We start from the raw sequence: 12,426 nt of genomic DNA on the forward strand, positions 1-12,426 counted from the left end.
ATTTGAAATGACGAAATGCTGAAGTCCACCTCTAAAAGGTATAAATAATCCTAAAACCAGGTAATCAATGAGCTTTTTTTCAATGGTTTTCTTAAATAATATACAAGGTAATCAAGGGCGAAAGGCGCCCTTATGGAGCTATGAACCTTATATAGCCTGAGGCACTAAAATATCACTTGCCTCACCAAAGCAAGGCTCTAAATTTAAAAAAATAATAATAAAAAAATATATTCAATATGAAAAAGAAAATAAACACATAACAAATGTTCAATATTTATATATAAAATAAACAATTTTAAATACTTATAGGAAAACAATCAAACATATAATATAATATAAATATTCACACGAAAATATAAGTTATATAATTTATATACAGCTATATAATATATAATATTAACAAACAAACAATATTATATATGAGGTTACAAGTTACATTGTTGCAGGCTTAAAGTTGTAGCAAACAAACATAATTCTTTTCTTGCAAATATTAACTGAGTATTGACTAAAAGTATAGAACAAAATATATATATCATAGAACAAAAAAGTGACTGTCGAGCAATAATTAGCACTCTGAAAAGTTAAAACACTAACTAAGAAACAGTGCAACAGTGACTAAAAAGCAACATCAACAGCATACAAAACAAGGAGGAGCCAGGTGCGTCTGCTTTTCTTCTTTGTTTTTGCATTTTCCTCTTCATTTTACTCTTCCTATCACACTGAGAGACCTTTCACATCCCTTCTGTAGATGACCCTTCACTTTCCTTCAAATTTTCTTTTTATTTTGATTCATTACAGCCTAGGCAAGCACTTGTGGCACTTGATGCCTCAGAAGAGGAGCTCGCCTAGCAGCAGGTGAGGCACTTCCCCAGCACCTTGCACTGCCTGAGCGCCTAGGTGAGCCAGGTGATCACTTTTGACTACACTGATAATATAACCAAGTTCTAGAGAGCTGAAAGCACCCCAGAAATGCACACCTCCAGCAAGAAGGAGATGGATTTGTTTCACTAAAAGGATGGCTTAAATGTTGGACTTGATCCTTAGATAATTTAACTACAGCTCCCCAAACCAAATGATTACAACTCTTAAGGAACCCAAGTTCTATAACAACATCAAGACAGAAACACAGAAATATAAAAGATGTAATGAATGAACATTGAAATTTGTTTTTTATGGAGAGATACGATGATCAAAGAAAATTGTAAAGATTTAGCAAGCTTTACGAGCAAAGCAGATACCTGAAGTATATCCTTAACATCTTGCTTCGTGAGTCTATTCTGTTTCAATAGTAGTTCAATTCTTGTTCTCATTTTTGGGTGTCTGCCAAAGATTAGCAATCTCAGATAAGAAAAATAAGAGAACAAGAACAGCTCCATAAATAAAATTTATTAGAGGAAGATAATAACATAGTTTAGGTGCCAAAACTTACTCAGACGTCCAAAGATGACCCAAAATAACAGCAATCAGCTGCAGAATCAAACATACAAACAGTGAACACAAAAGAGGGGAGGCGGGAGAAGAGAGGGGGGGGGGGGGGCAGGCGCAGAAAATCTTGAGAACTATAGCAATAAATAATGATACTTACTGTGTGCGAGTATCATTGAAGAAGAAAACCATCATAAACAGGGTAAACCCTATGGAGCATAGATTCAAGAAAGACATTCAAAGCACCATAGAACCTATTGAATCAGAGAACTTGAGGGAGAGAAACCCTAGTTGGGAGGAAATAAATTCCTCACTCAAATAATAGATTGTATACCTATATATACTAATACTAAATGGGTCATGAAATAAACCAAATAAATCTCACACTCCCCCTCGAGGTGGAACATATATATTACATGTGCCAAACTTGTTACAAATGTAGTTTATCCGAGGGCGTGTGGGGGCGTTGTTGTAGAAGACAGTCGCGAGGAAGGAGGCGGTGACGATGGCAGATTGACAATACAGGGGCGACACGAGATCTATGCGATGCATAAGATCCAGAGAAGCGACTACAAGATCTGAGAGACCAGAGGTTGAGATCTACCGACCGACGATGGCGATGACGACCGGAGAAGGGAGATTGAGCGGCAGTTGCGATGGTGAGAAGGCCAACAGCAATGACGGCAACAATTGGGGGCAGCAGCAATGTGGAGGCAGCGAGGTCGCAATGGAGCTAGAGTCAGCAGCGGCGTTGAGGTAGCGGAGACGCAATGGAGCTGCGGATCTGGAGGCATCATTGACGGACAGAGTGGCTGGCTGTAGGGTGTCCGTGGGCGGCAACGACAGCTATGGTGGCGGAACAACGACTGCAGCTGACAGGAGGCCGTGACTGCAACTAGGGTTTGACTCTGATACCAAGTTGAATCAGAAAACTTGAGAGAAACTCTAGTTGGAGGAAATAAATTCATCACTCAAATAATAGATTGTATACCTATATATACTAATACTAAATGGGTCATGACATAAGCCACGACATAAGCTAATCCTAATGACATAAGCCATGACATAAAGATAAATGTCACATAACCTATCTATCAATGTGCAGAAATAAGTAATTTAATAACCAGAAGAACAAAGCCAAGGACTAGTGGCCTCTCTCTCTCAACCTCAAAAAAGGGGAAACCAGAATGGTAGCTTCAAGGAAGGAATTGAAGCTTTTTCACATTCAAACACTCATCTGTTCATTTCATGACAGATGCACAACATGACAAAAGAAGTAGCCACATAAGAAACAAGGAACTAAACATTGTTTTGGTTTGGTTTTGGTATTGTATGGTTTCATACTGCACCAGATGAAACATTACAGTGTCCCATAAGTTCAATACTCTCTGACCCCATGGCACATCACCAGGATCAGGATTTCCATTGAATTGCACTTTACCTCATCAGGTTTGCAAACTAAGAGACCCAATGGTCTATTTACTGATCTATCTATCTATTATTTGACAGAGACCTGAGAGAGGTCTCTTGATTCTTCTTAGGGAGACCCAGTGTCTTAAATGTCACAAAAGAACATATTATTACAATACCAAGGTATAATATCATAGTAAACTATTCAATACTAATAATGGATATTACTATATGAATAAATTATAATTACTTAATCTTATTGTCATAATGTTATGCAATAGTATTTATTTGTAGTATATTGTGTATCATTTCTACTTATTACTATGCATAACATGCTAATTTGTAATACAAAAAACGTACATTATTATTTAGGTTAAATTGCCCCTAACCCTATGGTTTGGGCTATTACTTGGAGACCTTTGTGGTTTAAAAATGTGTCAGGAGGTCCATGTGGTTTAGATTGTTTGCTCGGACACCCCTCTATCACAAACGACATTAATTAAGCCCTAACTAAACTAAAGTACATAAAATTTAACTAAAAATAAACATTCAAAAATCTAGAAAAAAAAAAACAAAATATAAAAGGAAATCTAGTGTCCAACAGAACCCATTGCGATGATGGGTTCTAGTTGTCAGAACCTGTCATTGGGTTCTCCACAATCTAGAACCAATGTGTGTATTGAGGTTTTTTTTTCAGGTAGCTAGAAGCCATTGTTGCAACAATGGGTTTTGAGGATTTGAAACCCCCTGTCACCATAGATTACGTCCTCTGCCACTGGATTTCCTTTTTTTTAATTTAATTTTTATTTTTTGTTAAATTTTACTTAATTTACCTCAATTAACATCTTTTGTAAAGGAGAAGGTGCCCACAGCAAAAAAATGCACACCACAAGGACCTTAAAAGAGGTTTTTAAACCACAAGAGGTCTCCGTGCAAAAGGCTCAAATTACAGAAGGCCTAAAAAAAATTTACCCTATTATTTACTTATTATGCATTAGGAGTTACATGTTAGTATTAAGTTGTTAGCTATAGTCCAAAACATTATAAACACTTCAACATGTCAAAATACTTGCATACTAGTTCTAAATTCAAACATATGAAAATTTTGGTCAATGTTTTTTATCGTTTTATAATGTTTCCAATTTTTTCTCATTTACATCATGTTTTCAAATTTCAAAACAATTCCATCTTCAGACTGAAGCAACCTATTGAAATGATATTTGATCCTTGTGTACCTCTATGTCTGGGACTGTCCCAAGCCTAAGAAGACAAAAGTTCCACTAATGAGGTAGAAATAACCTTCTGCATGCCAAAAATTGAATGGGAAATCTCAACATTATGAGAAATGGGCAATGAAAGAGGTGATACACCATCTCCCCATTCTTCTTCCACAATCAACCAGAATAGCTCTGAACTTTCTTAAACTATCTGGAGTGAGAAAAAAAACCTAGTAAAGAAGTCAAAACAAAGAAGCTAAAGGAGTCCTCAATTTTCAAAATATCTTCTAAAGAAATCTAACATCCCCTTCTCAGATAATGCATCATAGAACAGACAATCAGAAAATGTTCCTCCTCCCAAAGAGGTTGCCCTCACTGTTCCTAGTTGTGGGTGATCCTGAAACAAGCAGCATTCAATGCAATCAGCTTTACATTCCTTGCAGTTCAGCCTAAATTAAGGGGATCAAGCAATATCATCCAAGGACAAGGGCGCCCTAAGTAGCAAGAAAAGATCTGGAACAACTAAAAGATAATCTCAAGCCATTCCTTTTCTATCCCAAACTCGTATAATGCCCCCGAACCCATATAATGCCCCTCCACACCTCAACACTATAATGATTTCAAAAGCTATAACTAAATTAATCCCCCCACCAACAATCATATTTTCCCAGCAAAACACCCTCACAAACCATATCTCTCATGAGTGAATCTACACAACCACTCAATGTAGTCAAAAGGAAGCACCTCGCTCGCCTAGGCGCTTGGGGCACTCAAGGCCACAATGGAAGTGCCTTGTGTACCTCTATGCAAGATGACATCAATCAAGTGACTCCTAGGTGAGGGCCTCAAATTAAGCGACAGGCATCAACAGTGCTCACCTAGGAGCCATGTTTAAAAACAAAAACAAAACAAAACAAAAAAAAAAAAAAGAAGAAGAAGAATTGACACAAAAAATAAAACAAAAAGGTATACGAAAATGCACTTTCAAGCTTAAAACAAAGAGGAAACAGAAGCAAAATGGAGAAGAAAATGGAAAAATCACTGTTGAGTCATTGCTAATTGATATTGTTCACACGATCACGATAAGTTGCCTTCTCAATTTCTTCCATCTTCTCTCTTCTTTAGTAGCTGGAAAGGTCACCACCGCATAGATCACAAGGAGGCGAGCAAGAGAAGAGTTACTAGAGTTTTTTTTTTTTTCTTTTTTTTAAGTATAGTTACTAGAGATTAGCCAGAGCTCTCAAGGGTTTTAGCAAGTGAACCACTTGTACATGACAACACATGGTTAATCTTTCCAACTGCTGCTCCTAACTGGTAGGCTCACCAGTGGTAGGTGATTCCTCTGATGACCATCCCTCTCCCTTGTTCTTCCCGTAGCCTATGGTTGTGGCCTAGTGACAAACAACCAATCTCTATGTTTCTTCTCTTTAGAATTCTAATGTGTTGCTTTCTTTGGGCTTATAATTAGGCTGTTGATGGTCATTATACTATCCAATTAGTTTAGTTTTTGTTCATTCTTTATTTGCTTTTTAATTACATTCCATATTCTTTTAGCATTGTTACTATTGCTACAACAAATGGCTACTGAATCTATTTCATCAAGTAGAAATGGGGAAAAGAAAAGATTCAGCCTGGAAATAAAATATTTTGCAAGATCCAAAAGTTACTTGTTTGAACATTATTAAAAGAACTTGTATTTAAAGAGTATTTTAGAAGTCTTTTATATATTATCTGATTATCGTTTTCATGTAAAATATGTTCATTAATTTTTTATCAATTTAGCACTTTGATTGCTCAAGCGAGAGACTTTTGGGCACTTAGTGCCTCAGGTAATATAAAGTCATGGTGACTTAAGGGTGCCTTTCACCTCTGATGACCTTGCAACTGCTTAACAATGTGAGAACACACAAGTCAATGCCATATTAAGGAGCACAAAAACCTTGTCCTGCCTAACTAGAACATATGGCAAGTTGGCAACAATTAAGCTTCCACTAAGATCGTGTGAGCTGTGAAGTCGCATGGATTTCTTATTGAAAAATTACTTGATTTAACACGGTAAATAGTTCTGGAATTGGTTCATATAGAAAAACATGGCTTCCTCATCAATCCCAGTTACTAAGAGGCTGCTAATCTCAGTTAAGGGCAGCTGGAAATCATCTAAGTTAAACCACAACCAGACACAATTCATGGCAATGGATCAAGACAAGCAAATGAAGAAAAAGAGACTCTGGACTTCTCTAAACTGAACCAGTCCAGACTATTTGTCCATTTAATAAAGAAACCAGACAGTCCAATGATTATTAAAAAAAAAAAGAGTCAAGTTTAATAGTCAATTCCCACAGGGATGTTGTTTGGAAGCCTTGACCCCATATAGAATTATTGGCTGTACTGAAACCATGGCAAGCCTACTCCAGAACACAACCTTAGTCATGTGTAGTTCCTTTTGAATGCTCGTGGTTATTTTCAAACAGACTTGCTAACCATCTTTGAGAACTTCCAGTCAGGTAAAGTAGCCATTCTTCTGAAATGATATTTTTTGTCAAGCAATTTTTTTGTGTTGTAAACATAACTTTTACTTAGGTAATCTTTTGCTGTCTTCAAATTATTTAGCAAGTGAACAAATGTACATCTTTTTTATTGCATTTGGCACAAGTCCTGCGCATTGTCACAACCCCAAGGATCTCTAAAGATATAATTGTAAATATAATAATAGTTATTTTAAATGCATTTACTTTATTGTATTCTAGGTTGCTGTTCATGTTTGTACATGAATATTTGAACCTTTCAGAACGGCCTATAAATAGGCTAGATGAATTAGAGAATGGACATAGATGAATGATAATTGAAATCTTCTCTCTCTCAAGTCTAATCTCTCTCGTTTCTCTCTGATTCTCTCTCTTGGTTCTGTTCTGACTGCATTTCTCCCTCTGTTCTTACTGTTATTTCCCTCCCTTTCAGTCTATTCCTCCCTCCATTCTATATCCCTTGGTTCCTTCCAGATTTCCTATTCAAACCCTAGCAAAAACGTGGGATCCTGACATGCATGTTCTCAGATAAGCAACCCAATCACTCAAAGCAAAAAAATGACTTGGTGGAAAGCCCATTTCCTATCAAATAAAAAGAAGAGAAAATTGCAAGAACACCTCTTAGGTTTGGCAAAATTGCAAGAAACCCCTTACCGTTTGAGAAATAGCAATCACCACCCTCCTTGTTAAATAAAGGGGTCAAATAACCAATTTACCCTTCATTCTCTCTCCTCTTTCCTCTAATTGAAAAATTAAAATTAAAAAAACTAACTGACCCCGAACAAAACCCACTAGGTTCATCACCGACATCAACAATGAACCCAGTGGGTTCTAATCAGCGAGCAGCAAATCCATCTAGGTTCATCACATGGTTTCATGACTGGCGTGTAATGAACCCAAGCAATGGAGAGAGAGAGAGAGAGAGAGAGAGAAGAAAAAGAAGTACAAATAAGAAGAAAAAGAAAGGTTTGACGAAACCCAAATCTGGATTCCATCTAACCCAGAACACAAAAAAAGGGAGAGAAGAATAAGAAGAAGGGCTTGACAGAACCCAGATCTAGGTTTTATTAAATGCAGAACACAGAGGGAGGAGAGAGATCTAAGTTTTATACAAGTGCCTTTGGGTTCAACGAAACCTAGCTGATCTGCATTCATTAGAACCCAAACTCATTTGGGTTTCATAAAACCCAGAGAGAGAGATATGAGGGATTTGAGAAGAGAAAGAAATATAAATGAAAATTGAAGAAAAAAGTGTTTACATATAAGGACATTTTGGTCATTTTCAATGTTTAACAGGGAGAAATTGCAGCATTACATTAAATTTCAGGGGTACTCATTGCATTTTCTCAAATATCAAGGGTACTTTTTGCAATTGTCCTAAACCTCAAAGGTACCACGTGAAATTTTCCCAAAAAAGAATTTGTAGAAAAGTTTACTTCAAATGCTTCTGCAATATAATTCCACATGCTAGGTGTTGGTTTATGGAACAGTATACTGAATTACTGATATTTGTCTCAGTAGGCATGATCTAATATCCTTCATTTCTCAATCGATAATAACAATATCTTCCTAACCATAGTTCAAGCCCTAGACTTATAATCTAAATATTTTTAAATAGATTATCACTACTTTAGTTGGGAGATAAATGGCACGTAGATATGCAAAGTTTTAGGAGAGCCGCATTTAAGAACAGTTCCTTTCGAGTTATTAGCCGACAACAAAGTAGTATTTGAGTGAGACTCGTGCATCATGCCTCTACTATAATTGTGCACCCCATTAGGACACTAGATATGAGGTAAATTTGGGCCAAGATGGGTCCACTCCGTAAGGAAGTAGGAGCGAGAGTATGTGATTGGGTGGGGGAATAGTCACACCCAGCATTGACTGGAAACGGAGTGCCACATGAGTATAGTCCTGTGTGAGTTACACCTGGAAACAATTGCTTTTGGGATGTGAACCCATGAGACATGGCTTCTCAATTACATTTTTACCCATATTTTCTCTTCTTTTGTGTCAAATACGTTTACAAGAAAGCATAGATCAGCAAACCATTATCAAATTGAAATAACAGCAAGAAAATGTCAGCTTGAACAAGATGGTAGAGCTGAAGCTGGCCGCCAGCATCTTAATTCCTTCTGCTTATATTAGGACATTTTTTATGAGGCAGATCCAAAAGCTTCTTGAGGCAAATAAATGCAATATTACTGTAATATCAATTTTCTGAAAAAATTAGATAGAAATTCCAGTTCCTAATAAGATGTTGCATATTAGTGCTGATCTGATGAGATTTCCAATTTTTAATATATTCTGTTAGTAGTGAATTTAAAGATTTGACAAAAACAGAGTAATGCTTTAAAATCTTGTAGTAGTCTACCCATAAATTACTGCACAGGACCCACAAAATCCTGCATAGCATACCTAACATAATTAATATTAATCAAAAGAACATGATAGAGAAGATCAAAACCAACATATCTTTTTTCTTTTCTTTTTTTTTTTTTTTTTTGATAAGTATAACTACAACAAATCCCAGACCTGGAGAGTGTAAAGTCCAGATTCAAGCTTCCGGTTGTACTTTTCATCTTCATCCATCTGCATTATTTAAGGCATGCAAATCAACTTTAAATTGAAGAAGTGACTTGGAGAGATTAAACAATGCAATGGTTATAACATGAGCACTACAAAATAAAAATTACCTCTAAATCCTCAAGCTCAAGCTGATTCATCCGTTCAGTCTCTGCTTTCACCCTATTAGAGTATCTGGGGGAAAAAATTAATGTCAAAAGATGCTGTAATATAAGCCTTGAAGAAAACTACTCATGTCTGCTTGGGAGAAGATTGTTTAGAGACCCTACAACTGTTACTTGCATGGTTAAAGAGACAGGACACAAGGAATAACCTCGTATAAAGCTCCATAAGCCGGTCTATCTTTTCACACTCATTCTCCACAAATTTACTCAACAATCTTTCCCTTCTAGAACCCCTTGAAATTCCACCTGTTATAGAAATATAGAATTAACAATAATAATCGTTATTGAGAAGAAGAACCCAAAAACAGCAAACAACAAGAAGTATTTGACAGATGCGCATCCTCAGTTCGATGCAATCAAAGGGTACAAAATGTATTTAAGAGTGAATGATAACTGTGACACTTTAATCAAATGAAAGACCACCAGTATGGACCTTCTTAAAAAACAGAATATACAACCCATAGCACACAAATATACCTCGTTAGAACAGCACCAATTCTAATAAAAAATAGCCATTCATATAAGAGTGTTCTTTGGGAAAGCTCATAGTGATAACAAACAAATAAACCACGGCCAGAGAGGAAGCAAACCCTATACAAAACAAGAAGCAGCAATACAGAACAGCCTACAAAAAAAGGTCATCAAGACAGTAAGCAAAGGAAAATGTTGGAATCTAGGGTAAAAGAGGGCTGGCAAGACAGCTGTTACAGCTGTAAACCTATGGTTATTATGGAAAGGTTGACCACTGTAAATGGCAGATTCCATGGAGGCAATCAAGAAAGACAACAAAGCAATCAAATCTAAAGAATCATGAATGTATGTGAGCTGTAATTAGGATGATTCTTGTATATTCTTTTGTTTAAGATTTATATACTTCCCTTATGTATTCTTTCCTTTTGTTTAAGATTCCTAAGCTGTAAATTATAAGGTTATAAATAGAGGATAATCCAAAGGGGCAAGGCGTCTTTGTCTACAGTTTCAAAATCTAGTTGCTGCTATTTTTACACCAAAAAAAAAAGTGAACAGAAGTTCAGCACCACAGGAAAGAGAAACCAAATTAGACCTGTTAAAAGAATGGACTAAATGCTCCCATCTCAAAGGCCATACTGCTTGTATCTTTCCAAATTTGCCACATCTCAAAGGAAATCTATTCTGAACTAGATGCATAGGGTGTGCAACCCAAACAAACAGAAGTTCCATCACATAAGACAGCATAACCAACTAAAGACCAAGAATATGGAAGAAAAAGCTCCAAAAAGGCAACTAATCCTAAGTAACATTAACAAGATTCTCTTTATTCCATTTCCCAATGTCATTTTTCCGAAACTTTAACCAACTACCTCATATCCTTCGATCCAGAACAACAAAAAGATGGCAGAAAATTGAAGAGAAAGATAAGAAATCAAGATGTATAGAGGGAGAAGGAAGGCCCAGAGAGAGAGAGAGAGAGAGAGAGAGAGAGTTTTTTTTTTTTTTTTTTGAGGGGGGGGAGGGATTCAGCAGAGAAGAATTATTCAATCAATCAAAAAACATATTCCCAATTGCAACAATGAGCCGTATATATATAGGTTTCATAAAACACAACCATCAAAACTCTCTTAGAACTACTCTTACCTAATATGGTAACCAAATACCACTAAAATTCTATCACAAAATCCACTATAAGTCCTAATAAAACTAAAATAAATTTAGATAAAATTAGAAACTCCTAATGACATGAAACCAGGATTTTTATTTGCTTTGATTGCATCACCCTTCCCGCCACCCTCCAACTACGTCTGAAAACCTTTCCACACTTCCTCCTTCAAGCACATATTCTCAAAATAAAAGGGGGAAGGACCGAGGAGTATACCCCACTGCACAACAAAAAGAGAGAGTGATAAAGACAGAACTCTAGGAAGTGAAGACTGACTAACATCAGGGAAGTGTCTTCCCCAATCAGCAGAAATGAAAAATCTAATGGCACAATACATGGAATAAACCTTACCCAACCAAAACCATATGGAATGAATTTCTACTATATGAATAAACTCAGTTGAAATTTGACAAGTTAATGAATAAACTCATCACAGAAGCAAATAACACTGACATCCCTCAACAGACACAGAAGGGAACCCCAGAAGCCTTTCGCCCAATATTTCAGAACATGATAAGCTTTTATCCCAACTCCCCTGAGAACCACGAGATGACCACTCAAAACTGTCAAGAATGTTACTAACCTTAACAGAAACAGAGAAAGGACAGACAGAACCAATCGTCACATTAACCTTATGCATCACCCCACATCCAAAGGATCAAAAATACCACTCATTGAATAATCCAACTTGGTTTCATAAATGCAAAGTAAATCACCTTTTGTTATTCAAGTTTTGTATTGAGTGGCTGGATGTTCTAGAAGGACTAGGTTATATTAGGCTAATATTCGGCAGTGGCAAATTAGGAAATAAAATGCTAATTGCATGTAAATTTAAGTGAGGGGCAGATAGGGTATTCCTAGTATTCCCTCATTGTAACTCACGCCTCTTATGTCTATAAATAAGAGGCTTGGGGAAGTCTGTCGAGGGCCTAAGATTCTGATCGTACTCATTGATTGTGAGAGCTGTATTGCTAGAGAAAAGATAGAAGAGACATCTTTGTAATCTTGCAGTGAGGGTTCTCGGTTTTTCAGTGAGGATTGTGGGGTGTGCTATGAGTGATTTCTATGTACTGATTTCATCAAGATTATAGTGAATTGCGCTCTCTGTGAAGGCTGGATGTAGGACTGGTTTTAACCAGTTCAAACCAGGATAAATCTCAGTGTATTGTGTGGTTTGATTGCTCTAACTCTATCCTTTGTCAATTCTTTAATTTTCTGTTTATGTTGTATATTGTTGAATGGGTGAGAGAGTGCATAAAGAGTGGGCAGATTTGTTGGTTTATTGGGTAAATTCTTGACCAACAGTGCTCCCAATTGTAACACCTTTCAATCTTTTTCCCATTTTGAAAGGCCACACTGTATATAAAAGAAGCACCTTAAGGGGGTAATTTCCATACAAAAGAACCTACTTATGATACATGAAAATCTTAAAACTTCACAAGATATCAAAAAAGAAACAAAAA

The 12,426-nt window shown here is 36.5% G+C and overlaps 1 protein-coding gene across 8 annotated transcripts in view; it reads right to left on the bottom strand.

The window, feature by feature from the left end:
• Nucleotides 1-12,426, bottom strand: part of LOC127804306 (uncharacterized) — a 45,709-nt gene that overhangs the window by 24,611 nt on the left and 8,672 nt on the right. For 2 of the 8 annotated variants that reach the window (XM_052341158.1, XM_052341152.1), the window contains exons 3-4: nucleotides 9,477-9,573; nucleotides 9,274-9,337 (exon numbers count right to left, since the gene is read on the bottom strand). The exons of 1 other annotated variant lie outside the window; for it this stretch is intronic. In XM_052341158.1, the coding sequence (XP_052197118.1) occupies nucleotides 9,274-9,337; nucleotides 9,477-9,573 (161 nt within the window). Of the gene's footprint in view, nucleotides 1-1,238; nucleotides 1,321-1,429; nucleotides 1,468-9,112; nucleotides 9,170-9,273; nucleotides 9,338-9,476; nucleotides 9,574-12,426 lie in introns of all 8 variants that reach the window. 5 more of the 8 variants (XM_052341160.1, XM_052341154.1, XM_052341156.1 and 2 more) reach the window with 4 other exon arrangements.

This window comes from Diospyros lotus, chromosome 6 (assembly GCF_014633365.1).
Source record: "Diospyros lotus cultivar Yz01 chromosome 6, ASM1463336v1, whole genome shotgun sequence".
NCBI lineage: Eukaryota > Viridiplantae > Streptophyta > Magnoliopsida > Ericales > Ebenaceae > Diospyros > Diospyros lotus.